At 56.0% G+C, this 27,810-nt stretch overlaps 1 protein-coding gene across 3 annotated transcripts; it reads right to left on the bottom strand.

Annotated features, from left to right (window-relative positions):
* Positions 1 to 478: 478 nt before the first annotated feature.
* fbxl5 (F-box and leucine-rich repeat protein 5) lies at positions 479 to 18,134 on the bottom strand. 3 transcript variants are annotated; one of them, XM_069929284.1, is made up of 11 exons: positions 18,018 to 18,134; positions 15,797 to 16,033; positions 15,434 to 15,529; positions 15,076 to 15,268; positions 14,229 to 14,411; positions 11,196 to 11,297; positions 8,569 to 8,699; positions 8,246 to 8,328; positions 4,228 to 4,818; positions 2,338 to 2,486; positions 479 to 2,022 (listed from the first exon to the last, which is right to left on the bottom strand). In XM_069929284.1, exons 1-11 carry the CDS (start codon positions 18,099 to 18,101, stop codon positions 1,946 to 1,948), a joined length of 1,926 nt encoding a protein of 641 aa, XP_069785385.1. In that variant the 5' UTR covers positions 18,102 to 18,134; the 3' UTR covers positions 479 to 1,945. The 3 variants fall into 3 exon arrangements, with proteins under 3 accessions (XP_069785385.1, XP_069785386.1, XP_069785387.1); XM_069929285.1 differs by lacking the exon at positions 11,196 to 11,297; XM_069929286.1 differs by lacking the exon at positions 14,229 to 14,411.
* Positions 18,135 to 27,810: the final 9,676 nt, after the last annotated feature.

The following is a 27,810-nucleotide window of genomic DNA, read 5'->3' as shown; positions in this document are numbered from 1 at the left end:
GATTCCAGAGATGAGGGGGTTAACCTAGGAGGAGAGACTGAATTGCCTGGGATTATCCTTGCTCAAATTCAGAAGAATGAGAGATCTTATAGAAACATATAAAATTATGAAAGGGATAATAAGATAGAGGCAGGAAAATTGTTTTCATTGGTAGGTGAGACCAGAACTAGGGGACACAGCCTCAGGATTCAGGGGAGCAGATTTAAGACGGAGATGAGGAATCTGTGGTTCTGCCCAGGGAAGCAGTTGAGACGACTTCATTAAACATATTTAAGGTTCAGTTAGATTTTTACATAAAAACGGAATTAAGGGATGAGGGACAAAGGCAGGCGGGTGAAGTTGAATCAACGATCGGATCAGCCGCGACCGGATGGTCAACTCCTGCTCCTGTGTGGGGAAGGGCCTTGCGCCAAGTGAGAACACCTCATCCCCACCTTGTGACTGCTGACACGTAACTGAGCATGGAGGAACCACACCCTTGATGGCCAGCCACATTTATTTCAATCTGTACACACATTTCTGTAAATCGGTCAGTGGATAGGAAACAAAAGGTGGCGAGAGTGGGCAGGAGGGAACCACTGCGCTCCCCTTCGCCACTGGAATCAGGGATGGGACCTCAGCAACATCTCGTTCTCCCAGGGAAAGGGATCCTGAAGTCATGTCATGTTGCTCAGTGTGTCGGGGGCCCAGTCCTGGTGCATCAGTGGTCCCGGTGCGTTGAGGGTCCAGTCCCAGTTCATCGGGGATCCTTGTGCATTGGGGTCCGGTCCCAGAGTGTCGAGGGTCTCAGTATGGTGGAAGTCCGGTACAGGTGCATTAGGGGTCCGGTCCCGGTGCGTGGGGGGTCCGGTCCCGGCGCGTGGGGGGTCCGGTCCCGGCGCGTGGGGGGTCCGGTCCCGGCGCGTGGGGGGTCCGGTCCCGGCGCGTGGGGGGTCCGGTCCCGGCGCGTGGGGGGTCCGGTCCCGGCGCGTGGGGGGTCCGGTCCCGGCGCGTGGGGGGTCCGGTCCCGGCGCGTGGGGGATCCGGTCCCGGCGCGTGGGGGATCCGGTCCCGGCGCGTGGGGGATCCGGTCCCGGCGCGTGGGGGATCCGGTCCCGGCGCGTGGGGGATCCGGTCCCGGCGCGTGGGGGATCCGGTCCCGGCGCGTGGGGGATCCGGTCCCGGCGCGTGGGGGATCCGGTCCCGGCGCGTGGGGGATCCGGTCCCGGCGCGTGGGGGATCCGGTCCCGGCGCGTGGGGGATCCGGTCCCGGCGCGTGGGGGATCCGGTCCCGGCGCGTGGGGGATCCGGTCCCGGTGCACTGGGGATCCTAGTGTGTCAGGTGTCTGGGTGCATTGCGGGTCTCTTGTGTGTTGGGGGTGTCCAGTCCTGGTGCATTGGGGGTTTGGTCCCAGTGCGTTGGGGGTCCTAATGAGTCGGGGGTCCCGATGCATCAAGGGTCCCGTTGAGTCAAGGGTCCCGGTGCGTTGGGAGTCCAGTCCCGGAGTGTCGGGAGTTCCGGTGCATTGGGGGTCCAGTCCCGGTGTGACGGAGGTCTCAGTGTGTTAGTGATACGGACCCGATGTGTCGGGAGTTCCGGTGCATCAGGGTTCTGGTCCTGGTGCGTCGGGGTGTCTCAGTGTGTTGGGTGTCCAGATGCAGTGCATTAGGGTCTGGTCCCAGTGTGTTGGGGGTCCTAGTGGCTCAGGGGTCCCGTGAGTCGAGGGTCCTGTTGCATCAGGGGTCCAGGTACGTTGGAGAATCTTGTCCCGGTGCGTTGGGGGTCCCGGTGCATCGGGGGTCCGTCCCAATGCATTGGAGGTCCGTCCTGATCCAGGAGATCACTCTACACCACATCCCCTTAACCGACCCTCTCCGTCAAAGGCTGGGCTCGCCTGCTGGTGGCTGTAAAGTGCATGGGCGCCAGGCAGGGGGTGGGTTCAAGGGGCAGGGGAGGAGAAACCGGTCACTCTCCAGACCGGCAGCAGGCACGCCCCGAGCACTGCAGGTTCTGGCAGCCGCTGGCCGTCGTCGAGTGGGGGCCTGGAGGGAAGGGAGGGAGGGAGGGAGGTTGTGAGGAAGGAACCCCAGCTCTCCCTGCCAACTCTCTTCCCCCACCCTCTCCCCTCCCCTTCCCCTTCCCCTTCTCTCCCCCATGCCCCCTCTCCCCTTCCCCTGTCTCCCCCTCCCCGTTCCCCCCTCTACCCTCCCACCTTCCCCCTCCCCATTCCCTCTCTCTACCCTCCCCCCTTCCCCCTCTCTCTCTAACCTCCCCCTGTCTCCTGCTCCTCTCTCCACCCCACCTCTCTCCCTGCCCCCATCTCCCTTAACCCCCTCCCCCCACCCCCCGGTCCTTACCGCTGATGTTATCGCAGTAGTAGAAGTATTCGTCATTGAGCGCAGGGCAGGCAGACACCAGGTCATGAAGGCCAGTGCCAGTGATCCACAGGCATCCCGACAGGTCGAGGTGCTCGAGAAGGGGCAGTCCCCCATGGAGAGTCAGGGCCCTAGACAACAACAGGCTGTCAGTCATCATGTCATCATCCCTTCCCATGACCCTAAAGCCCCCTTTCCCATGCGACTCCAAAGCCCCTTCCCACTGCCCCCCCAGAACCCCTTTCCTACACCCCCACCAGAGCCCCCTCCACCTCTGCGGACAGACCTGGACCCTCGAATCCATCACTGTCCGTGGAGCTGCCTCAGTCCCTTCCAAATGCTGTGTTTGCCACGCCTTGACACCCCCCTCCCCCCACCACAGGCATCTTGCTCCATACCCTCACCCCTCTCTGTGCAGCTCAGTGCCCTTTCCAACCTTCCCTTCCAGCAGAATCTGTTCCTCTCCAGCGCCGCCCCCCACCCCCCATCCACAGCTGCCCTGTCTCAACGAGGAAACCTGCAGATGCAGGGATCTGCTACAATGCACAGGAGAGCTGGAGGAACTCAGTAGAACTCAGTAGATCTCGCCCTGCCCTCAGCTTCCCTCCCACCTGTTACCTAAGATGAAACACAGGCGTAAATGGGGGAACCCAGCCGGTCTCGCGGCATCCACAGGGGACAAAGATTCATCACCAATGTTTCGGGCCTCAGCCCTACCTCAAGGTACAGCAAAAAGCAGACAGGCATCTGAATAAAGACTGGAGACTGTCTGGGGCAGTCCAGACCAACAAAAATGTGTTCACTGGTTATAAGAGGAGAGAATTGATTTTAGCTCCGTGAAAGGAGGAAAAGAGAAGAGAGTCAGAGGCAGAAAGAGAAGGGGAGGGAGAGAGGGGGAGGGAAAGAAGGGGCAAAGGTGGGAGGGGGAGGGAGAGAGGGGAGGGAGAGGAGAGGAAGGAGAGGGGGAGGGGGAAAGGAGGGGAGGAAGAGAAGAGGGGGAGAGAGGGGAGGTGAGCAGGGAGAGGAGGGAGTGCGCGCGCGCTGGGAGAAAGGAGACGGGACAAAGATGGAAGTAGGGAAGTGTTAACAGAAACTGGAGAGATCAACGTTAATGCTGCCCAGTTGGAGATGAGCTGCTGTTCCTCCTATTGGCAGGTGGGCCCAGACTGATAGCACGATACCATGGACAGACACATCAGCAAGGGAATGGGGCGGGGAACAGCATGGACCTCCCAGGGCCACCCATTTCAATGCCCCCTCCCATTCTCCCCATTCTTTATTCAGGCACCTGCCGTTTGCCTGTTCCTCGAGGAAGGGATCAGGCCCAAAATATCGATGATGTATCTTCACCTCCTGTGGGGACTGCAAGACTGGCTGGGTTCCTCCGACGTTACTGTGTTTCCACCTGTTACCTGTCAGGTAACTCCACACCCCCTTCCTCCCAGCTCATTCAGACGACCTCCTACTTTTCCACATTCCTGATGAGGGGTCAGGCCGGAAACGATGACCACCATTTACTTTCCACCCATACTGCCTGGCCTGTGCAGCACAGTGAACGTAGCCCAATGTGGAATGGTTCATTCTGATAAACCCCTGCTCAATCCCATCACTGACTCTACAGTGGGAAGGGGCTATGACTGGAACTGGGAAGGACGGAAAACTTTGGGAACAGACGTGGGTCAGAGGTCAGGGCTGAATGGACAGGCGAAGAGTTCAGGGCCAGATGGGGAGGTGGGCTTCAGGGACGGATGGCAGGCAGGGACAGACCTGGGGGGACAGGGTGAGGGGACGAATGGGGGGAGTCAGGGTGAGGTGACAGACAGGGGGCAGTGTTAGGGGACCGACACAGGATTAGGTTCACGCTGCACCCACCTGAGCCCCTGGTCGGTGATCTGGTAGCATCCGGACAGGCTGAGGAAGCGGAGGGAGCGGGGAGCAGACCCACAGTCAGTCTCTGCGCCCCTGCCACGACCAGCTGCCCCAGTGCCAGCTTCCAAGCGATGGCTCCGCACCATTTTGTTGCAGGTTCCAGGCACCGACCAACGGGCCCCCACCTCGGAGGTGCAGAAAGAGTGCCCACAGGGAGCCCGGAGCCCCTGGGCCTCCCGCAGACAACAAGCAGCGATACCGCAGGAAGCCGATGGATGCCAGCGGCCGGGGGTCCGCAATCCCACCAGCCTCAGCTCCCCCGACTCTTCAATGTCCAGCAGTTGTGCCTCGGGCAGGAGCCAGACCCCACCGGAGCTCCCCCGGGTCTCCAGCTCCACCCCCTCCATTGGTAGGCAGTCGTGGCAGCCATGCAGGGACCAGGAGCAGGCATTTCGCTGGCTTTGCATCCCCTCCTCGGTCTCCCCAGGCAGCACACCCAGAGCCCGTGTCAGGTGTAGGAGGGTGGAGTCCGTAATCTGCTCACAGCCGGACAGGTCCAGGTGTGACAGGGAATGACAGGTTCCAGGGCCACACCTAAGGGGCAGAGAAGGCGAGCATCAAAGGGGAGAGAGGTGTGGCCCGTTTTGGGGAGGGGCCTGGGAAAGAGGCAGGACACGTTCGGGGGGAGAAGCTGGGGATTCCTGAGGGAGAGGTGGAGAGTGTCTGGGGGAGATGGTGAGTTAGAGAGAGACGGAGCGCATCTGAGGTAGAGACAGCAGATTGCAGAGAGACGGGGGGCTGTCCTGGGGAGAGCCGGCGACTCGGGCGAGAGCCGGCGACTCGGGCGAGAGCCGGCGACTCGGGCGAGAGCCGGCGACTCGGGCGAGAGCCGGCGACTCGGGCGAGAGCCGGCGACTCGGGCGAGAGCCGGCGACTCGGGCGAGAGCCGGCGACTCGGGCGAGAGCCGGCGACTCGGGCGAGAGCCGGCGACTCGGGCGAGAGCCGGCGACTCGGGCGAGAGCCGGCGACTCGGGCGAGAGCCGGCGACTCGGGCGAGAGCCGGCGACTCGGGCGAGAGCCGGCGACTCGGGCGAGAGCCGGCGACTCGGGCGAGAGCCGGCGACTCGGGCGAGAGCCGGCGACTCGGGCGAGAGCCGGCGACTCGGGCGAGAGCCGGCGACTCGGGCGAGAGCCGGCGACTCGGGCGAGAGCCGGCGACACGGGCGAGAGCCGGCGACTCGGGCGAGAGCCGGCGACTCGGGCGAGAGCCGGCGACTCGGGCGAGAGCCGGCGACTCGGGCGAGAGCCGGCGACTCGGGCGAGAGCCGGCGACTCGGGCGAGAGCCGGCGACTCGGGCGAGAGCCGGCGACTCGGGCGAGAGCCGGCGACTCGGGCGAGAGCCGGCGACTCGGGCGAGAGCCGGCGACTCGGGCGAGAGCCGGCGACTCGGGCGAGAGCCGGCGACTCGGGCGAGAGCCGGCGACTCGGGCGAGAGCCGGCGACTCGGGCGAGAGCCGGCGACTCGGGCGAGAGCCGGCGACTCGGGCGAGAGCCGGCGACTCGGGCGAGAGCCGGCGACTCGGGCGAGAGCCGGCGACTCGGGCGAGAGCCGGCGACTCGGGCGAGAGCCGGCGACTCGGGCGAGAGCCGGCGACTCGGGCGAGAGCCGGCGACTCGGGCGAGAGCCGGCGACTCGGGCGAGAGCCGGCGACTCGGGCGAGAGCCGGCGACTCGGGCGAGAGCCGGCGACTCGGGCGAGAGCCGGCGACTCGGGCGAGAGCCGGCGACTCGGGCGAGAGCCGGCGACTCGGGCGAGAGCCGGCGACTCGGGCGAGAGCCGGCGACTCGGGCGAGAGCCGGCGACTCGGGCGAGAGCCGGCGACTCGGGCGAGAGCCGGCGACTCGGGCGAGAGCCGGCGACTCGGGCGAGAGCCGGCGACTCGGGCGAGAGCCGGCGACTCGGGCGAGAGCCGGCGACTCGGGCGAGAGCCGGCGACTCGGGCGAGAGCCGGCGACTCGGGCGAGAGCCGGCGACTCGGGCGAGAGCCGGCGACTCGGGCGAGAGCCGGCGACTCGGGCGAGAGCCGGCGACTCGGGCGAGAGCCGGCGACTCGGGCGAGAGCCGGCGACTCGGGCGAGAGCCGGCGACTCGGGCGAGAGCCGGCGACTCGGGCGAGAGCCGGCGACTCGGGCGAGAGCCGGCGACTCGGGCGAGAGCCGGCGACTCGGGCGAGAGCCGGCGACTCGGGCGAGAGCCGGCGACTCGGGCGAGAGCCGGCGACTCGGGCGAGAGCCGGCGACTCGGGCGAGAGCCGGCGACTCGGGCGAGAGCCGGCGACTCGGGCGAGAGCCGGCGACTCGGGCGAGAGCCGGCGACTCGGGCGAGAGCCGGCGACTCGGGCGAGAGCCGGCGACTCGGGCGAGAGCCGGCGACTCGGGCGAGAGCCGGCGACTCGGGCGAGAGCCGGCGACTCGGGCGAGAGCCGGCGACTCGGGCGAGAGCCGGCGACTCGGGCGAGAGCCGGCGACTCGGGCGAGAGCCGGCGACTCGGGCGAGAGCCGGCGACTCGGGCGAGAGCCGGCGACTCGGGCGAGAGCCGGCGACTCGGGCGAGAGCCGGCGACTCGGGCGAGAGCCGGCGACTCGGGCGAGAGCCGGCGACTCGGGCGAGAGCCGGCGACTCGGGCGAGAGCCGGCGACTCGGGCGAGAGCCGGCGACTCGGGCGAGAGCCGGCGACTCGGGCGAGAGCCGGCGACTCGGGCGAGAGCCGGCGACTCGGGCGAGAGCCGGCGACTCGGGCGAGAGCCGGCGACTCGGGCGAGAGCCGGCGACTCGGGCGAGAGCCGGCGACTCGGGCGAGAGCCGGCGACTCGGGCGAGAGCCGGCGACTCGGGCGAGAGCCGGCGACTCGGGCGAGAGCCGGCGACTCGGGCGAGAGCCGGCGACTCGGGCGAGAGCCGGCGACTCGGGCGAGAGCCGGCGACTCGGGCGAGAGCCGGCGACTCGGGCGAGAGCCGGCGACTCGGGCGAGAGCCGGCGACTCGGGCGAGAGCCGGCGACTCGGGCGAGAGCCGGCGACTCGGGCGAGAGCCGGCGACTCGGGCGAGAGCCGGCGACTCGGGCGAGAGCCGGCGACTCGGGCGAGAGGTGGGGCATGTCCGGAGAAGAGAGTGGGTTGGGACAGAGACGGGGAGGGGGCGCCCGGGGACAGAGACGGGGAGGGGGCGCCCGGGGACAGAGACGGGGAGGGGGCGCCCGGGGACAGAGACGGGGAGGGGGCGCCCGGGGACAGAGACGGGGAGGGTCGCCCGGGGACAGAGACGGGGAGGGGTCGCCCGGGGACAGAGACGGGGAGGGGGCGCCCGGGGACAGAGACGGGGAGGGGGCGCCCGGGGACAGAGACGGGGAGGTTGCGCCCGGGGACAGAGACGGGGAGGGGGCGCCCGGGGACAGAGACGGGGAGGGGGCGCCCGGGGACAGAGACGGGGAGGGGGCGCCCGGGGACAGAGACGGGGAGGGGGCGCCCGGGGACAGAGACGGGGAGGGGGCGCCCGGGGACAGAGACGGGGAGGGGGCGCCCGGGGACAGAGACGGGGAGGGGGCGCCCGGGGACAGAGACGGGGAGGGGGCGCCCGGGGACAGAGACGGGGAGGGGGCGCCCGGGGACAGAGACGGGGAGGGGGCGTCCGGGGACAGAGACGGGGAGGGGGCGTCCGGGGACAGAGACGGGGAGGGGGCGTCCGGGGACAGAGACGGGGAGGGGGCGTCCGGGGACAGAGACGGGGAGGGGGCGTCCGGGGACAGAGACGGGGAGGGGGCGTCCGGGGACAGAGACGGGGAGGGTCGTCCGGGGACAGACGGGGGGGGCCGGGGAAAGAGACAGGGCTGGGAACAGAGACTGGTGGCTGAGAGAGAGAGGGAGAGACGGGGTGGCCAACCGGGGATAGAGACAGTGGGGTAACATATGAAAATGCCTGGGCTCCACAATCATTGGACAGCAGGACGGGGGATTCGTTACCTGCTGAAGGCCGAGTCGGTGACCGCTGTCTGCGTAAGGTCCAGATGCTCCAGGTTGGGACAGGCGCTGAGAATCTGTCGGAGCTGTGTGAAACAAGGAGACCCAGAGTGAAGGGAATCACATGGCGACATCCCAGTACACCGGATCACCCATCCCTGGTCTGCCACACAACTCCGAGCTCACCGACCATGGCTCAGCCCACTCCTGTTACACATACGCCCCAAGTCGCAATTACCGGCATGAACAGGAAACGAACTGTTAGCAGCAGAGGGGGTGAACGTACCACGGATCACCGGCCCACAAACTGGGATATGGCCACGTACCATCTGGCTGGAGAGAGTGCTGCTGTCAGCGAGGACCAGGCTCCTGACTGCTGGCCCAACCTCTGGGAGAAGATGGTGCACGATGCCCTGTAATAGCTGTGCCTCGCCCTGCGCCCTGTGTCCAGATTCTTCTGCACAGCAACAAAGGACAAGGTGGTCACATAGCGCAGGCTAGAGGCTCAACTCCGCAAGATTCCAGTCAGGGCAACAAACAGACAATCCGCATTGCACCACACTCCCCACAAAAGGGTCTGAAAGGACGGCACAGAGTGAAATCTGTGTCTGACCCCAGGAGTGTGTGATGGAACAGTGCAGAAGGAGCTTCATTCTTCGTCTGACCCAAGCAGTGTGTGATGGAACAGTGTGGAGGGAGCTTCACTCTGTGTCTGACCCCATGAGTGTGTGATGGGACAGTGCGGAGGGAGCTTCATTCTGTGTCTGACCCTGGGAGTATGTGATGGGACAGTGAGGTAGGGGCTTCACTCTGGGTGACCCTTTATTATTTTCTGTATACATGCGACAGATCTCCAACACTGCAATGAATCTCCACAGTACAAAACTTTCAGGAGACATCTATCCTGTAATATTTTAACCCCCACCCCCTTCATCCAGGATGCAGTGTCTTTCCCAAACACCCCCGGAATCCTCCGTGCTGCCCATGGGCATGGTATGCTCCTAATCTCAGGTACCCAGGAATGGACATATCCCGGAAGGTGATCGTTTACTATGAGCAGAGGCCTCAGGCAGCCTACTTGCACGTGTCACGGATCACTTTTACTAGGATGCTGTGGGATTTCAGGAACTAAGTTGCAGGCAAAGGGGACTTGATTTCCTGGAGCATAGATGAATGAGGGGAGATTTCAAAGAGGTATTAAAATTATGAGGGGTTTAGCAGAGTAAATGCAACTCGGACAGCAGGGTTGGTGTCGTGGTTCACATAACGCTGTAACAGGGCCAATGACCAGAATTCGAATCCTGCGCTGTCTGCGTGGGCTTTCCCCGGGGGCTCTGGTTTCCTTCCACCGTTCAAAATGTTCTGGGGGGTTGTAAGCTAATTGAGTGTAATTGGGTGGCACAGACTCGAGGGCCGGAAGGGCCGTGTGTCTGAATGTTTAAAAAAATATGCAAATATCAGCTTTTCCTATGGAGGGTCAGTAAGGTACAAACCAGAGGACATGGGTAAAAGGGGAAACGTTTAACATCAAACAACACAGCCCAGGACAGGCCCTTCAGCCCTCCATGTTGTGCTGACCCAGATATTCCTAAAAAAAAAACTAACCCCTCCCTACCCTGTAACCCTCTATTTTTCTCCCATCCATGAGCCTGTCCAAGAGTCTCTTAAATGCCCCTATGTTCCAGCGTCCACCACCACCCCTGGCCAGGCATTCCAGGCCCCACAACTCTCTGCGTAAAAAAAACACCCCTAAACTTCCCTCCCTTCACTTTGTACAGACGTCCTCTGGAGTTTGCTGATCTCGCCCTGGGAAACAGGCACTGGCCGTCCACACTATTTCTGCCTCTCAGAATATTGTCGACCTCTATCAAATCTCCTCTCATCCTTCTTCGCTCCAAAGAGAAAAGTCCCGGCTCTGCTAACCTTGACTCATGAGACTTGTTTCCCAATCCAGGCAACATCCTGGTCAATCTCCTCTGCCCCCTCTCATTAGCTTCCACCTTCCTGTAATGAGGTGACCAGAACTGAACACTAACCTCCAAGTGGGGTCTCACCAGAGATTTGTAGAGTTGCAACATATCCTCTTAACTCCTGAACTCAATCCCCCTATTAATGAAGCCCAGTGTCCCATAACTATCCCATCAACCTGCGTGGCCACCTTGAGGGATGTATGGATTTGGACCCCAAGGTCCCTCAGTTCCTCCTCACTGTTAAGTAACTGACCATGAACCCTGTACTCAGCCATCTGGTTTGTCCCTCCAAAATGCATCACCTCACACCGATCCGGATTGAACGCCATCTTCCACTTCTCTGCCCAACTCTGCATCCTGGCTATATACTGTTGTAACCTTCGACAACCTTCAGCTCTATCCACAACTCCTCCAACCTTCATGTCATCTGCAAACTGACTGACCCGTCCTTCCATCTCATCATCCAGGTCACTAATAAAAATTACAAAGAGCAGGAGTCCCAGAAGATCCCTGTGGAACTCCACGAGTCACCAACCTCCAGGCTGAATACTTTTTGCCCACTATGACTCTCTGCTTTCTGCCTACAAGCTAAGGTTCCTCTAATCCTATGCCTCATGACTTTCTGGATGAGTCTCTCATGGGGGGATCTTGTCAAATGCCTTGCTAAAATCCATGGAGACCACATCTACCGCCCGACCCTGATTAGGGTAGGAACGTGAGGGGGAACTTCTTCACACATGGTGAGAGTGTGGAACAAGTTGAGGCGGTGAATGCGGGCTCACTTATAACATTTAAGAAGAATTTGGACAGGTCCATGGAGCAAGGCAGAGACTAGAAGGGCCAAAGGGCCTGTTTCAGATCTGTGGTGTGTTGGGACAAGGATCAAGGATATCTGCCTCACTGCACACCGGCTGACCAGGTTCAGAGAGGGTGGGGCTGGCTGTGAGCAGCCAGAAGCTGCAGCCTCGCTCCACGCCACACACCTGTCTCGTCCACATCGGCATCTTCGTCCCACTGCTGGGCCCGACTCATATGCTCCTCACAGAACCGCTCCGGGCTAGAGGGAGGCCCGTTGAACCAGTGGCCTGGGGGCAGGAAACAGACATGGTCACTGGGAACAGAGTCCGCACTGGACCTCAACACTGTCTGGATGAGAGGAGTCACGTGATGGAGTAGTGGCCGGACGGTGAACTCCAGCCCTCTCCAGAAAAGTCGGGAAAAACAAGGGAAAACACAAAGGCACAGAAATAAAAGTTAAAGAAACGTGAGTATAAAGGTGGAAAGAAGATGGCGACAAAAAAAGAAAAATCAAAATCAACGGTAAGAAGAGAGGAAGAGAAGACAACGGAGGAAGAAGGAAAAGGCCTTACCTGTCCGAAGAGGCCCGCTGTGGAGAGAGAAGCCCGCTTCCTCAGGTCGGTAGAAATAGGACTACAAAAATGGCTCGCTGAGCCGAGTAAAAGTGCGCAACCGCGCATGCGCGAGGAGTCGCGCATGCGCGATGCGCATGAAAAAAAACACACCGACGGGAGGGGTGACCAGCTGGGGAGTCGATCTCCACAGCCGGCAACGACAGCTGCAGAACACCTGCAGCAAGAAGAGAACACAGAAGACAATGGAAACAAGAAAGAAGAGAAGAAAAGGGCAACAAAGAAACAACAGATGGCCAACCCAGAGGAAGAAGAAGAGGAAGAGTACAATGAAATAGAAGAAGAAGGGAAAGGCAAGATAAAGGATATACTTTCTCTTATTAGAGGATACATGGAGTCATTTAAAGAATGGCAGACACAGGAATTTAATGATTTAAGAAGAAGAAGAATAAACAACACAGAAGAGAAAATGAACAAAATAGATATGACCTTAACAGAAATGGGAAAGAAAATGGACAAGATGGAAGAGCGGGCAGTAGCAGCAGAAATGGAGGTAGAAGACTTAAAAAAGAAATTGGAGGAATCTAATAAAAAAGCTATAGAGACACAAGAACTGTTAGCTCAAAAAATAGATATAATGGAAAATTATAACAGAAGAAATAACATAAAGATAGTGGGCCTTAAGGAAGATGAAGAAGGCAAGAATATGAGGGAGTTTATAAAAGATTGGATCCCTAAGACCCTAGGATGTCCAAAACTACAGCAAGAAATGGAAATAGAAAGGGCACATAGAGCATTGGCCTCTAAACCACAACAAAAACCAAGATCTATTTTAGTAAAATTCCTAAGATATACTACAAGAGAAAAGGTACTGGAGAAGACAATGGAAAAAGTAAGAGAGGGCAACAAACCACTGGAGTATAAAGGGCAAAAAATCTTCATTTATCCAGATATAAGTTTTGAATTCCTAAAGAAGAGAAAGGAGTTCAATACAGCAAAGGCGATTTTATGGAAGAAAGGGTATAAATTTATACTAAAGCATCCAGCGGTATTGAAAATATTTATTCCAGGACAACAAAACAGACTATTCTCGGATCCAGAAGAAGCACGAAAATTTGCAGGACAATTACAAAAATAGACTGAGGGATGGGTAATGAGAGTAAAAATGATCACGATTGATATGTATGTGGGTAAAGAGGTATAAGAGTGAATAGATACAATGTGCATACGTGAATGTATCTGTACTTAGAGGAAAATATAGATAGTATAGACAAGAATTAATAAGGGAAGGTAATGGAATAGAGAGAATAAGGAGGGAATTAAAAGTGACCTTTGTTACATATGAAAAGCGAAATCTTTTCTGGGGGGGACTGGGTGGGGGGGAATAGCGGTCACTGCAAAATCAGTTGACGCTTGCGAGTGAATTCGCAAACCCAAATGGAGAGGGGAGATGTGGTTGTCCGACAAGGGATAAAGGACAACTCAGGAGGGGAAGGGGAGATTGGGGATAAAGAAGATATAAATAGGAGAATAAGGAAAATGTTTGATGTTGTAGGAATGTTGTCTTATAAAGAGTTTAAAATAAGAAAACAGAAATGGAAAAGGAGGAAAGGTAATGATGGAAAAACAGAAAGAGAAGATAAACAAAGTATAAAATGGCTACACTGAACTATATGACTTTAAATATTAATGGAATACATAACCAAATTAAAAAGAAGAAACTACTAAATTTACTGAAAAAGGAAAAAATTGATGTAGCATTTACCCAAGAAACACACTTAACTAAATTGGAGCACAAGAAATTAAAGAGAGATTGGGTTTGGACATGTAACAGCAGCATCGTATAATTCAAAAGCAAGAGGAGTGGCTATATTAATTAGTAAAAATGTGCCATTTAAAATAGAAGAGGAAATAATAGATCCAGCAGGGAGATATGTTATGATAAAATGTCAGCTCCTAAGTAACATAAAAAACAAAGAATTTGGAATTGATTTGGAGGATGCACAAAAAAAATTTGTTAAGATAGCCCTAGCCGTAGCAAAAAAATGTATTATGTCAACCTGGAAATTGGAAGATAATTTGAAAATACAACATAGTTTAAGAAATAATATTGAAATATTCGAACAAATATGGGAGCCTTACATTAAATACAATAGCGAAAACCTACCGGGGACAAACATTACCTAAGTTGATGGAAGGAGAAGGAAAGAAAAGAATGGACTCAGTAGAATTTCTGGTGTATTTTTGTTGAATGACAACATTGTCTGACGGGTTTAATGCAACCTAGATTATATACCTAAAATGGATGAGAGGTGGGGGGTGGGGGGGTAGAAAAAGTCACTGTATATGTGTGAAAAAGAAAAAGTGTATATCATGGCTAATGTGATTTATGGTGTGAAAAATAAAAATTAAAAAAAAAACTGTCTGGATAACCCCCCCACCAACACACACCACACTCCCTCTGTCTTCCCACCCTCACATACCTCCCAGTCTCCATAACACCCCCCCCCCCCACTCAGCCTCCTACACACCTCCCTGTCTCTGTAACGTCTCCAGTCTCCTACACCCCTCCCTGTCTGTAACCCCCTCTGGGCCCCTACACCCCTTCCCTGTCTCTGTAACCCCCCTCTGGTCCCCGACACTCACCTCTGGCCCAGCTGACCGGGTAAAGGTGCCTCCACAGCGCCCCACTCCTTGCCACCTGAGCCCAGTGCCTGTTCACCTGGCTCGAGCGGCAGAGGTCACGAGGGTTGAGATAACCCAGAATTTTCACGAGCACCTCAGGGGGAAGCTGAGACACATGGGTGTTGTTGGCCTCCGGCCAGGGCTCTGGGGTGTGGGAGAGAGCAGATCCAATAGTGAATGTAGTCAGCTCCCATGGTCACCGACCCCGACAGGTGCATCACCCTCTTCTCCTCCTCCTCCTCTTCTTCTCCCTCCCTCATCACCTCTCCCAGATTGAGGATCTTCCTCACCACCCCTCCCATAGCATGGAGCTCCCTCACCAACCCTCCCACAGCAAAGAGCTCCCTCACTGCCCCTCCCACTGCGATGAGCTCCCTCCTCACTGCTCCTCCCACAGAGAGCTCTCTCACCACCGCACCCACAGCGAGGAGCTCCCTCACCACTGCACCCATTATGCAGAGCTCCTTCACTACCCATCTCACAGCAGAGTTCCCTCACCACCCATCCCCCAGTGAGGAGCTTCCTCACCACCCTTCCACCAGCGAGGAGCTCCCTTCCCACCCTTCCCCCAGAGAGGAGCTTCCTCACCACCCTTCCACCAGCAAGGAGCTCCCTCAGCTCTGCACCCACAGCATGGTTCCCTCACTGCCCATCCCACAGCACACAGCTCCCTTACCACCCCTCCCACAGCAGAGCTCTCTCACTTCCCCATCCCCCAGAGGAGATCCCTCACCTCCCCTCCCCCAGTGAGGAGATCCCTCACCTCCCCTCCCCCACCAAACCGAGCAGCCCCTGGAACAGCCACTACCTGTCCGCGCCCTCTTGCCATGAGCATTCTTGGGCTGTGTGTGGACATTCTGGTCTGGGGTCCAGAGGGGAAACTCATTCAGGACCTGCAGGGCGACAGGAGGGCCCTGGGAGCAGTGACGTGCGATCACCTTGGTCTTTATGTCCTTCAGCTCCTCATAGGTGAAGTATTCCATCAGCAGGGGCTGAAACACCTGGGGGGAGTGGGGGGAGGAGAGGAGGGGAAGGGGAGTGGAGGGAGGGGGGAGAGTCTTGGTTCAACGTTATTGTTCACTAGTGGCCACCTTGTGTATTTGGGGGAGGGTGATGAAGGCGGTTTGGGATCTGGGTTTTGAGGGAGGGGTGAAGAGGCTCCCTACCTCCTCCTCCTCCTTCATGTGGGGGATGAACTCCTTGGTAAAGGCATCGAGCTGCTCCTTCAAATGGCGGCTGTACCTCAGCTGTTCGCACTCATTCTGTGGGCAGCAGAACATCAGTACCTCCCCCACCGCTCTCACTCCCACTGCCCCCAAGGCTTCCCCTTGTGCTCAATCTCACCTCGTGACTCCCCCACCCCTCACTGACCACCATCCTCCTCGATCTTCCCCCTCCCCACGATCCCCCACCCCTCAACCTCTCTCCCCTCCTCTGAACCCCACCCCCATTTCCTTCTCTCCCTCAAAAATCCCCCTCCATGACCCCCACACCCCTCCACCCCCCACACGACTCCCCCCCTCCATGACCTTGATGTTCTTGAGCCCCTTTTCAAAGAGCTGCAGCATCTCGCATAGTTTGTTGTCGGAGTGCACAGCGGACACAGACCGATTGCGGACGGACAGAGCCCGCAATCGGTGCTGCAATTCTCCCATGATGTACTCATTCTCGATCTGCTCGTGGGACTTGAACTCGGTAAAGGTGGCGTAGAGCGACGTGAGGAGGGCCTGGAAATCCCGGCTGCTGGAGAAGTTGGTATTGGACAGCTGTCAGGGTGGAAGGAGGGAAGTCAAACTCATCGTACAAGACCAACCAGGCAAAACGGCGTTCTCCGGTCCTCAGTGCAAAGCACACACATGCACACAAACACACGCACACACAAAGACGAGCTCACACAGACAGACACACATGCGCAACATATCCAAGACAAGCAATTTTCTTTCAGACATCTGGCCCAGTAACAAGCCCTTCTGCTCCACCGGTCTGAATACGCCTTTGGAACAGAAGAGGAAACTGGAGCCCCCGCAGAAAACCCACGCAGACAAGGGGAGAGCATACAAACTCCTGACTGACAGCACGGGATTTGAACCCCAGTCACTGGTGCTGGAACGGTGTTAACCGCTACGGTAACCGTGCCATCTTCACCTACACAAATAAAAATTGTTTGGTGAATATGAGAGTCTTGGAGGGTTAGTGTGAACAGTTCCTTTGGTCATTCAGTGTTCTTACTGCCCGTGGGACGAAGCTGTTCCTCAGCCTGGTGGTGCTGGCTCTGATCCTCCTGGATTTCTTCCCAAACAAGAGCAGCTGAAAGACGCTGTGTGTGGGGTGGAAGGGGTCCTCGACGACTTTGCACGCCCCCTTTAGACAATTATCCCAGTAGATTACGTCGATGGGAGGGGGATGGAGATTCCAGTGATCGTCTCTGCCGCATTTATGGTCCTGTGAATTGACCTCTGATCCATTTCTCTGCACCAACCGTACCACACTGTGATGCAGATGGATAGGATGCTGTGGAGAGAGCTCCTGTAGGCATGATGGTGGTTGGTAGACTTGCCTGCTTCAGTCTTCTCAGGAAGTGCATTTGCTGTTGCCCCTTCCTGACCAGCGAGGAGATGTTGAATGGATAGGTCACTAGTTAACTGAACTCCAAGGAAGGAACTTGGTGCCCTCCGCTGCAGTTATTGACGTATTGTGGAGGGTGGTCATTCCTGGTCCTCCTGATGTCCACAATCTCCTCCTTCATCTTGTCCACGTTGAGACTCAGGCTGTTATTCTCGCACCATTTCCACCTCTTCTCTGTAGTACAACTTCATCGTTGTTGCTGACAGGTCCAAAGACTATCATCCTCAATGGCCAACAATGTCAGTCAATGTCCCGATTCAAGTCCACGCACCAAGACCAGAGAGGAAGGGGTTGGTAGGACAAACATGGAGTTGGGTCGGGTCCAGAGTGTCTAATGAGGTGAGGGATGATGCAGAGAAACAGCGGTGGAGAGAGAGGGTGGGGAGAGAGAGAGGCAGATGGGGAAGGAGGAGAGAAAGGAAAAGAGGGGAGGGGGAGAGGGGGGAGGGGGGAGAGGGGTGGGGGGAGAGGGGGAAGAGGGGGGAGAGGGGGGAGAGAGGGGAGAGAGGGGAGAGAGGGGAGGGGGGAGAGAGGGGGGAGGGGGAGAGAGAGGGGAGGGGGGAGAGAGGGGAGGGGGGGAGAGAGGGGAGGGGGGAGAGAGGGGAGGGGGGAGAGAGGGGAGGGGGAAGAGAGGGGAGGGGGGGAGAGAGGGGGGGGAGAGAGGGGGGGGAGAGAGGGGAGGGGGGAGAGAGGGGGGAGAGAGGGGAGGGGGGGAGAGAGGGGAGGGGGGGAGAGAGGGGAGGGGGGAGAGAGGGGAGGGGGGGAGAGAGGGGAGGGGGGGAGAGAGGGGAGGGGGGGGAGGGGGAGAGAGGGGAGGATGGAGAGAGGGGAGGGGGGAGAGAGGGGAGGGGGGAGAGAGGGGAGGGGGGAGAGAGGGGAGGGGGGAGAGAGGGGAGGGGGGAGAGAGGGGAGGGGGGAGAGAGGGGAGGGGGGAGAGAGGGGAGGGGGGAGAGAGGGGAGGGGGGGAGAGAGGGGAGGGGGGGGAAGGGAGGGGACCGGATCGAGGCCGGGACCCACCTTTTCCGAGTACAGGGGGAACCAGGACGGGATGGGATGGGGGCTGGGACCCACCTTCTCCGAGTACCGGGGGAACCGGGACAGGATGGGATGGGGGCCGGAACCCACCTTTTCCGAGTACCGCGACACCAGCTCCTTCATCCGCCAGTGCGGCGCCGAGAACACGTCCACCTCCTCCGGGAACGGCGCCATCTTGTGGCCTACAGCACCACCCGCGGCCGGGATATGGTACTGCACCTGGGTCTAATCGCCTACAGCGCCGTTTGCAGCCGGGAGGTGGCACTGCAGCGGGGACAAGGCGCCTGCATCACCATCTGCAGCCGGGAGGCGGAACTACAGCGCAGACACGGACACTGCAGCGGCCTCCTGTGGACAGGAGGAGGAACATGCCGCCTGCAGCGGCCCCTCATGGCCCACGTGAGCTGGTGCAAGCCATCGAGCCCACACCAGGAGTCGAACCAGTGTGAAAACCAGGCTAGACCACATGAGAGGGCATGAGGCTGCCTTGGGGTAGCACTGGTCATCTTACTTGCACTGCCACGGCCTGCAGTCCCAGTGGATGGTTGCCCAGGGTATAAGCCAGGAGTGGATTCAGTGATGATGTGTCCACCCCAATTTCTGCCTCTTGTAAATCTCCGTCAGTCATCTCCTTATCTTCCATCTATGTGTCTCAGAGTCTCTTAAATGTCCCCTAATGTTTCAACCTCCACCACCACCCCTGGCGAGGCATTCCAGGCCCCACAACTCTGTGTAAAAAACTTAACCATAAACTTCACTCCCCTCACTTTGTACAGATGTCCTCTGGTATCTGGGAAACAGGCACTGGACATCCACCCTATCTGCACCTTTCAGAATCTTGTAAACCTCTATCAAGTCTCCTCTCATCCTTCTGCACTCCAAAGCTCTGGCAACCTTGCCTCATGAGACTTGTTTCCCAGCCAGGCAACATAGAAATATAGAAAAATAGGTACAGGAGTAGGCCATTTGGCCCTTCAAGCCTACACCACCTTTCATTATGATCATGGCTGATCAGTACCCGGTTCCTGCCTTCTCCCCATACCCCCTGATCCCTTTAGCCACAAGGGCCAAATCTCACCTACTCTTAAATATTGACAAGGAACCGGCCTCAACTACTTCCTGTGGCAAAGAATTTCACAGATCTACCACCCTCTGAGAGAAGAAATTGTTCCTCATCTTAGTCCTAAAAAACTTCCCCTTTATCCTTAAATTGTGACCCCTGGTTCTGGTTTTTCCCAGCATTGGAAACAACCTTCCTGTATCTAGTCTGTCTAAACCCTTAAGAATTTTATGTTCCTATAAGATCCCCCCCTCAACCTTCTATCTTCTAAAGGTCTATCCAACCTTTCTTCATATGCAAGTCGTTCCATCTCTGGAATCAGTCTAGTGAACTTGAACCACCTCTTCACCCCCTCCATGGCGAGAATGTCCTTCCTCAGATAAGGAGACCAAAACTCCAGGTGTGGTCTCACCAAGGCCCTGTACAAATGCAGCAGGATCTGTACTCAAATCATCTTGCTATGAATGCCAACATAGCATTCGACTTCCTCACCGCCTACTGCACCTGCACGCCCACTTTCAATGACTGATGCATAGCAACATCCAAGTCTCTCTGCATCTCCCCTTTTCCTAAACAGACACCATTTAGATAATAGTCTTCTTTCCTGTTCTTGCCTCCAAAGTGGATAACCTCGCATTTATCCTTGCATCTGCCACATCTTGGCCCACTCGCCTAACATCCAAATCTCTCTGCATCCTCCTAATGTCCTCAACACAGCCAACCCCGCTATCCAACTTCGTCGTCTGCAAATTTTGAGATATTGATATACATCATTGATATATATTGTAAATAACTGTGGCCCCAGCACAGAGCACTGCGGTACCCCACTAGTCACTGACTGCCATTCTGAAAGAACCCATTTATACCTACTCTTTGCTTCCTGTCCATCAACTAACTCTCTAACCACCTTAATACCATACCTCCTATACCGAGCTTTTTCAAGTTTTTATCTAGTCTTCTCTGCGGAAGACTATCAAATGCCTTACTAAAGTCCAGATATACCACATCCACTGTTTCCCCCAACCACTCTACTGGTTACATCCTCAAAAAACTCTATTAGATTCGTCAGACATGATTTTCCCTTCACAAAACCATGCTGACTCCGTCTGATGATACCACTACTTTCCAAATGTACTGCAATTTCATCTTTAATAACTGATTCTAGCACCTTCCCTATGACCAATCTCAGGCTTACTGGTCTGTAGTTTCCCAGTTTATCTCTCCCTCCCATCTTAAAGGGGTCAATCTCCTTTGCTCTCTCTCCACAGCTTCCACATTTCCCCCCTCCCCCCCCCCCCCCCCCACACACACACACACACACACACACACACACACACACACACACACACACACTTGTCAGACGGAGAGGGTGGAGTGTTGGTGTGTTCGCAAAACCATTGGGACCACTGGGAGTGTCTCGTCGTGGAAGTAAATCCAGTGGGAGTGAGTCCAGTGGGAATCATGTCCCAGTGGGTGTGTGTCCCAGTGGGAACTGTCCAGCGGGTGGGCTTAGGATGAGGAGTCACATCGTGGAGGAGAGCCTCATGTACTGACTCTCAGAGTGCGATGATCTTTGGACTGCCGAAGAAATGTCTGTCAACTGAGCAGAGTTCATAAAACTTGGCCCAAGAATCTCATCCCAACAGAGCTGGCTGGCACCAAGCCAGCAACACTCTCGGCCAAGTGTTCCTGCAGCAATTCCCTCCACACTTCACTTCTCCTCCCTGTGTCCAACAGAGGCATCCAGGAGGTCAAAATGGTGGCATGGGGTAACAGGGAGGGGGAGGCAAAGGTAACAGGGAGGGAGAAATGGGTTAACAGGGAGGGGAGCCGGGGGTAACAGGAGAGGGGAGAGGGGAGAGACTGGATCCCAGACTACAGCCCCTTGCAGGTTTAACTCCATCTGCCGCTCCTGGCCTCACGTTCCCCTTTTCCCCGACGCTGAACAAAAGGAAATTTCGTGTCATCTCACATTTCTGTCTTTTATTACATGACCATAAAGTAATCTCGAAACAGATAACGTTCTCTGTCATCCACAACTCCGATGTCAGCAAAACCAAAGAGATGATTGTGGACTTCAAGAGGAAGTCAGGGGAACATGACTCAGTCCTCATTGAGGGCTCACTAGTGGAGACGGTCAACAAATTCCTGGGGGTCAACATCTCCGAGGGTCTGTCCTGAAGCCTCCATGTTGATGTAATCATGAAGAACGCTCGCCAGCTGCTATACTTTGTGAGGTGTCTGAGAAGATTCATAAAAACTCTCATAAACTTCTCAGGTGTACAGTGGAGGGCGTTTTGGCTGGTTACATCACTGCCTGGTACAAAGGTGCCAACTCTCAGGTCAAGATCAAACTCCAGAGGGTTGTTAACTCGGCCTGTGACATCACGGGCACCAGACTTCACTCCATTGAGGACATGAACATGAGGCGGCGTCTTAAAAAAGCAGAGCCTCTATACTCAAAGACTCCCCCCACCCCCCCACCCAGGCCAGGCCCTCTTCACTCTGCTCCCATCGGGGAAAGGTCCAGAAGCCTGAAGACGAGCACAAGGACGGCTTCTTCCTGTCTGCTGTCAAGATTCCTGAATGAACCCCAGGCACAGGGCTGACTTTGACCTCATGCACTGTAAGATGGTTATAATATGAATGCTTGTGCTGTGAAGCTGCCGCAAAACACTGAATTTCAGGACTCGTTTGTGACCATGAATCCTGATTCTGGTTCTGAAACAGAGGGGAGGGAGAAAGGAGCTCAGTCCCACAGGCAGGAGGGAGTAGGGAGAAAAGGCCCAGCAGCGAACAGAGGGAGGGGGGATGGGTTTGGCTTTATGAAGGGAGAGGGAAAGGCTGGAGAGCTGGAGGGAAGGAGGCAGAGACCCCCGGGGAAGGGGGCAGAGGGGGTCAACAGTTGGAGAGAGCCCAGACGGAATACTTGGTTTCCGGCCGCTCTCAGTTTGGCGGCACACAAGGCTGCAGACAGACACGACAGCGCGGGAGCAGGGACTTCCCTCCGCTCTCCCTGCTGTCCACTGCACCCATTCTTGGCCACATGGTCCCACCACTGGCACTCTGCTCCTTAACAATCAACCTGAACTTGAGACTCTCGGTCGGAACTCTCAATGGAAAGCGACAGTGCCTCTTGGCTCCTGTTTATCTGTCTCTGCCTTGGACTTTGTCCTGTTCCACTGCCCCGCACACTTAGACTTGCTGTGACAGCAGACTTCAGCACTGATGCTTCACTACAGGGTGACTTTCCTGGATAGAGCATGAATAAAGCTTTTCACTGCAGTCAGGTATGACAGGACATGAACGTGCAATTAAGTCCAATGTTTTTCCGCAGCATCACAGCCCAAATGTCCACATAAAGAAACCATCTTACAACAATTAATAAAAATAGTGCCCGAGACGTCAAAGTCTATGGATCGTTCAGGGATCTGATGGTGGAGGGGAAGATGCTGTCCTTGTGCCGCTGAGTGCTCGTCTTCAGGCTCCTGTACCTTTCCCCAATGTTAGCAGAGTGATGGCCTAGGTGACAGGGGGTGGGGGGTCTTTGAGGATAGAGGCTGCTTTTTTTAAGATGCCACCTCGTGTCGATGTCCTCAATGAAGTGGTCTGGTGCCCGTGACGTCGCAGGCTGAGTTAACAACACTCTGGGGTTTATTCTTGTCCTGAGAGTTGGCACCTCCCTACCAGACAGTGATGCAACCAGCCAGAATGCTATCCATGGTCAACCTGTATAGGTTTATGAGAGTCTTCAATGACATACTGAATCTCCACAAACAAAGTATAGCTGCTGGCAAGCCTTCTTCATGATGGCATTGACGTGGAGGCTCCAGGACAGACCCTGGAGATGTTGATCCCCCAGGAATTTAAAGTTCTTGAACCTCTCCACTACTGAGCCCATGATGAGGACTAGGTCGTGTTCCCCTGATTCCCTCCTGAAGTCCACAATTATCTCCTTGGGTTTGCAAACGCTGGGCATAAGGTTGTTGTCATTACACCGTTCTATCTCCCTCCTGTATGCTTCCTCTCTACTGGGCGGTCATCGTTGAGGCAGGCCCACGCTCATCCTCTTGGATGACTGATGCCCTTTTGAAGCAGGTGTTGAAAATGCCCATGGGTTGGCGCAGATTTTCAGCACCCTGCTAGGTACGCCGTCAGGGCCTGATGCCTCGCAAGGGTTCACCCTCTTGAATAATGCTCTGACATCGCCCTCAGAGACAGATATCACATGGACCTCAGCCTTTTCAAGGATCTGGTAGGCACTGTTTGGTCCTTCCTCTCAAAGCGGGCATAGAAGATGTTCAGTTCATCAGGTAGTGAAGCATCACAGCCATCTATAGTGTTCACCCTCACTTTATATGCTGTAATGAATGGCCTGCACTCCCTGCCAGAGCTGGCATGTATCTGTCTGCAGCTTCTCCCAGTTTTGACCCCTCTGTTTCCACCCCCTTGTTTCTACCCCTCAAATTCTACCCCTTCTGCTTCCACCCCACAGAGATACAGGATCTTCTGGCCTGTGAAAACCATACTGTCCAATTAACCAACCATCTGGCACAAGGAGGAAACATCAGTCAACGTGAGGTGATCCACTTTGGAAGGAAGAATGGAAGATCGGATTATTATTTAAACGAGAAGCAATTGCAGCCTGCTGTCCGGCAGAAGGACGGGAATGCTGGTGCAGCAGGCTGTCAAGAAGGCAAATGGGACGTTGGCCTTCATTGCTAAAGGGATTGAACTTAGGAGCTGGGAGGTTCTGCAGCAACCGTAGAAGGTCCTGGTGAGGCCGCATCTGGAGAACCATGTGCAGTTCTGGTCTCCTGACTTGAGGAAGGATGTTCTGGCTTTGAAAGTGGTGGAGAGGAGGTTCACCAGGTTGATTCCAGGGATGAGAGGGGTTGGCCTATGAGGAGAGTTTGAGGCGTCTGGGACTGGACTCACTGGAATTTATGAGAATGAGAGGGATCTTACAGAAACATATAAAATGATGAAAGATGTGGATCAGATAGAGGTGGGTAAGTTGTTCCCATTGGTGGGGGAGACCAGAACTAGGGGACATCACCTCAAGATCCAGGAAGTGGATTTAGGACAGAGATGCTGTTCCCAGAGGGTGATGAATCTGTGGAATTTGCCGCCCGTTGAAGCATTGGAGATGACCTCAGTGAATATATTTAAGACAAGATTGGATCAATCTTTACATAGTAGGGGAATTAAGGGATATGTGGAAAAGGCAGGTAGGTGGAGATGAGCCTGTCATCAGATCAGCCATGATCTCATTGAATGGTGGAGCAGGGCTCGACGGGCTGGATGGCCAACTCCTACTCCCATTTCTGATGTTCTTCTCTCTCTCTCTCTCTCTCTCTCTCTCTCTCTCTCTCTCTCTCTCTCCCTCTCTCCCCCTCTTCTTTTTCCTCTGTCTCCTTTCACAGAGACAAAACCAATTCTCACCTCTCATCCGATCACATCCAGTGAACATCTTTTGTCTGTTGGTCTGGTCCCATCTCCCTCTCTGTTCACCCCCCCTCACCCTCCCCATTCTCTCTCCTTCTCCCTCCCTCCCCGCTCTCTCCCCCTCTCTCTCCCTCCCCATTCTCTCCCCCTCCCCCTCCCTCCCCGTTCTCCACCCCCCAGTTTTTATTCAGACACCTGTCTACATTTACCTTGCACTCCGAGGGAGGGCTCACCCCCAAATCGTCGTGGGGTACCTCATTACCTCCTGCGAGACTGGCCGAGTCCCTGCAGTGTTTCCTGTGCGTTCTTACCACAACTGCGGGGCTCTGCAGACTTTCCCTCCCCCCCACCCACACCCCATCCCGGTCACACTCCCTTCATTCACCTCCCCCCTCCCATCGTGGAAGAGATTGCGAGGCTGAGCTCACGTTCCCATCAGACTCAAGGACACTTGATTTATCAGGATCATGAATGAAACCTAGAAGAGCAAAATTGTAAAATAATCCTTCCTTGGCTCCAGACCAACTGATCTCCCTGCAAACTTGGCACTTTCATACTGGGCCTGACTTGCCAAACTGCGAATGGGATATTGTGGAGCAGGGGCTTTCACACGTTTTCTTTCCGCCCACACCCCACCACCTTAAGGAATCCCAACGCCAGAGATGCTCTGTGAGTGGGAAGGGAAGGCTGAGAACCCCTGCTGTATCAGCGCCTATTCACCCAGCCTGCGTATGATTCGAAGAACACAGGCGCTCGGTTCATTCAGCGCTAAAGGGAGACGATTCACACCTGGGTGAAGGTCACAACAAGATGTGGACAGGGTGCGGAGGAGACATGCAGAGAAGTGGCAGATGGGGTTCAGTCCGGATCAGTGGCAGGTGATGCATTTTGGAAGAACAAACCAGAAGGGTTAATGGGTTGGATACTTAATTATGTGGAGGAACAGAGGAACCTTGGGGTCCAAATCCACACATCCCTCAAAGTCGCTACGCAGGTTGATAGGATAGTTAAGAAGGTCTATGGGATGCTGGACTTCATTAGTTGGGGGGTGGGGGTGGGGGATGAGTTCAAGAGTTGAGAGGTCTTGTTGCAACTCTACAAATCTCTGATGAGATCCCATTTGGAGGATTGTGTTCAGTTCTGGTCTCTTCATTACAGGAAGGATGTGGAAGCTCTGGAGAGGGGACAGAGGAGATTGACCAAAATGTCGCCTGGTTTGGGAAACAAGTCTCATGGGGCAAGGTTAGCAGAGCTGGGACATTTCTCTTTGGAATGAAGAAGGATGAGAGGAGACTTGATAGAGGTTGACAAGATTGAGATAGGGTAGATGGCCTGTTTCCCAGGTTGGGATCACCAAACATCAGAGGACGTCTGTACAAATTGAAGGGAGGGAAGGGTTTTAGGGGTGCTTGTTTTACACAGAGAGTTGTGGGGGCCTGGAATGCCTCGCCAGGGGTGGTGGAACATTGGGGGCATTTAAGAGACACAGGGATAGAAGGAAGATAATGGGGTAGGGAGGGTTTGTACTTGTTCTTCAGGAAGGAATCTATGGGTCAGCATAATATTAAGGGCCAAAAGGCCTGTCCTGGGCTGGAGTGATCCACGCCCCTCTTTATTCCTCTCACCACTGGATTCTTCAGCCCACCAAATCCCAACCCCCCCCCCCACCGCAGCACCAGCTTAGGTGTGGGGGGGGGGCATGGGCTGATCCAGGAGTTGGTGCTGCGGAGAGGTCCCTGTGGGTTTTCCCCCAACCTCCGCGAGAGGTGGTGCAGAGCAGCACGTGGACTGTGCCTAGTATTTACCACTCCATCCATTGGCCTTCAGGTGTCTCTGTGTGTGTGTGTGTGTGTGTGTGTGTGTGTGTGTGTGTGTGTGTGTGTGTGTGTGTGTGTGTGTGTGTGTGTGCATGAATGTGAGTGTGTGCGTATGTGTATCTGTGTGTCTGCGTGTGTGTCTCTCTCTCTCTCTTTGTGTGTGCACATGTGTGTGTGTGAGCCTGTGTGTGTGTGTGTGTGTGTGTGTGTGTGTGTGTGTGTGTGTGTGTGTGTGTGTGTGTGTGTGTGTGTGGCTGGGCACCTCCCTGGTAGAGGTGCAAGGTGAACCTCAAATAGGCACAGGTTAAGGGTGAAAGGGGAGGTTTAGGGGGAACTTTTTTCCACAGAGAGTGGTGGGGGTGTGGAATGAGCTGAGGTGGTGAATGCGAGCTCAATTTAACATTTATGGAGAATTTGGACAGGTACCTGGATGGGAGGGGAGTGGAGGGACACGGATTGGGTGCAGATCAGAGAGACTGGGCAGAATAATAGTTTGGCATAGACCAAAAGGCCAAAGGGCCTGTTTCTGTGCTATAATGTTCTGTGGTTCTAACTGCTGCCCTGGTTTGACCTGAGCTGGAGAATGGAATCAGCCACGTATCACACATTCACTTCATCTTCACCCAGTCAGCAATGGGGCCTGATCCTCAGATAGCTCTCAGTAATGATCGTCATAAACCAACCAACACACCCTCGGGGAACAGATCAAGGTCAACACATTGGTTGCTGAGTTCACCCTCTCACTTGGCATCTCTCCAACCCACACCTCTCTGCCTCCGTAACCCCTTCCGGTCCCACACACCCCTCCCTATCTCTGCACCCCACTCCAGTCCCCTACACCTCTCCCTGTCTTGGCAAACCACTCTGGTCCCCTTCACCTCTCCTGTCTGTAACCTCCTCTGGTCCCCTACACCACTCACTGTCTCTGTAACCTCCTCCAGTTCCCTATATCCCTCCATGTCTCTCTAACCCCCTCCGGTCCCCTACACCCCTCCATGACTCTGTAAACCCTTCCGGTCCCCTATACCCTTCCCTGTCTCTGTAACACCCTCCGGTCCCCTACACCCCTCTCTGTTTCTGTAACCCCCTCCAATCCCCCACACCCTCCCTATCTCTGCACCCCACTCCAGTCCCCTACACCCCTCCCTTTCTCTGTAACCTCCTCTGGTCCCCTACTCTCTAGCACCTGCAGACCTGCCTTTTTCACCACTGTCTCTTGTTGGGTCAGTTCCAGGCTGATCAAACTGCCATAAACCATCATCAAGGCAGATTCAGTTGAGTGAAACACAGGCGTCTGCACACACTGAGATTGTGGTCAAAACATCCAGTAAGTGGTAAGGAACCAGTCAATCTCGCAGCGACCTCAGGTGGTGAAGGTCCATCACCCACATTTCAGGCCTGAGCCTTTCCTCGAGGTACAAGTAAACAGCAGGCAGACATCAGAATAAAGAGTGGGGATGGAATGAAACTGCAGGAAGAGCCCAGACCAGCAGACAAAGGGTATTAGTTAGATAGGGTTGGTCCACACAGGGAGGGAAAGTGAGAAGGTGTGACCATG

Source organism: Narcine bancroftii, chromosome 3 (genome assembly GCF_036971445.1).
Source record: "Narcine bancroftii isolate sNarBan1 chromosome 3, sNarBan1.hap1, whole genome shotgun sequence".
Classification (NCBI taxonomy): domain Eukaryota; kingdom Metazoa; phylum Chordata; class Chondrichthyes; order Torpediniformes; family Narcinidae; genus Narcine; species Narcine bancroftii.
This window is presented reverse-complemented; position numbering and strand designations above follow the sequence as displayed.

Excerpts from the sequence above, each read along its gene's own strand:
- fbxl5 (XM_069929284.1), bottom strand. The coding sequence starts at position 18,101 with ATGGCGCCGTTCCCGGAGGAGGTGGACGTGTTCTCGGCGCCGCACTGG. Across the intron at positions 15,269-15,433 it reads ACATGAAGGAGGAGGAGGAG|GTGTTTCAGCCCCTGCTGAT; the intron begins GTAGGGAGCCTC and ends CACTCCCCCCAG. Across the intron at positions 2,487-4,227 it reads ATCACCGACCAGGGGCTCAG|GGCCCTGACTCTCCATGGGG; the intron begins GTGGGTGCAGCG and ends GTTGTTGTCTAG.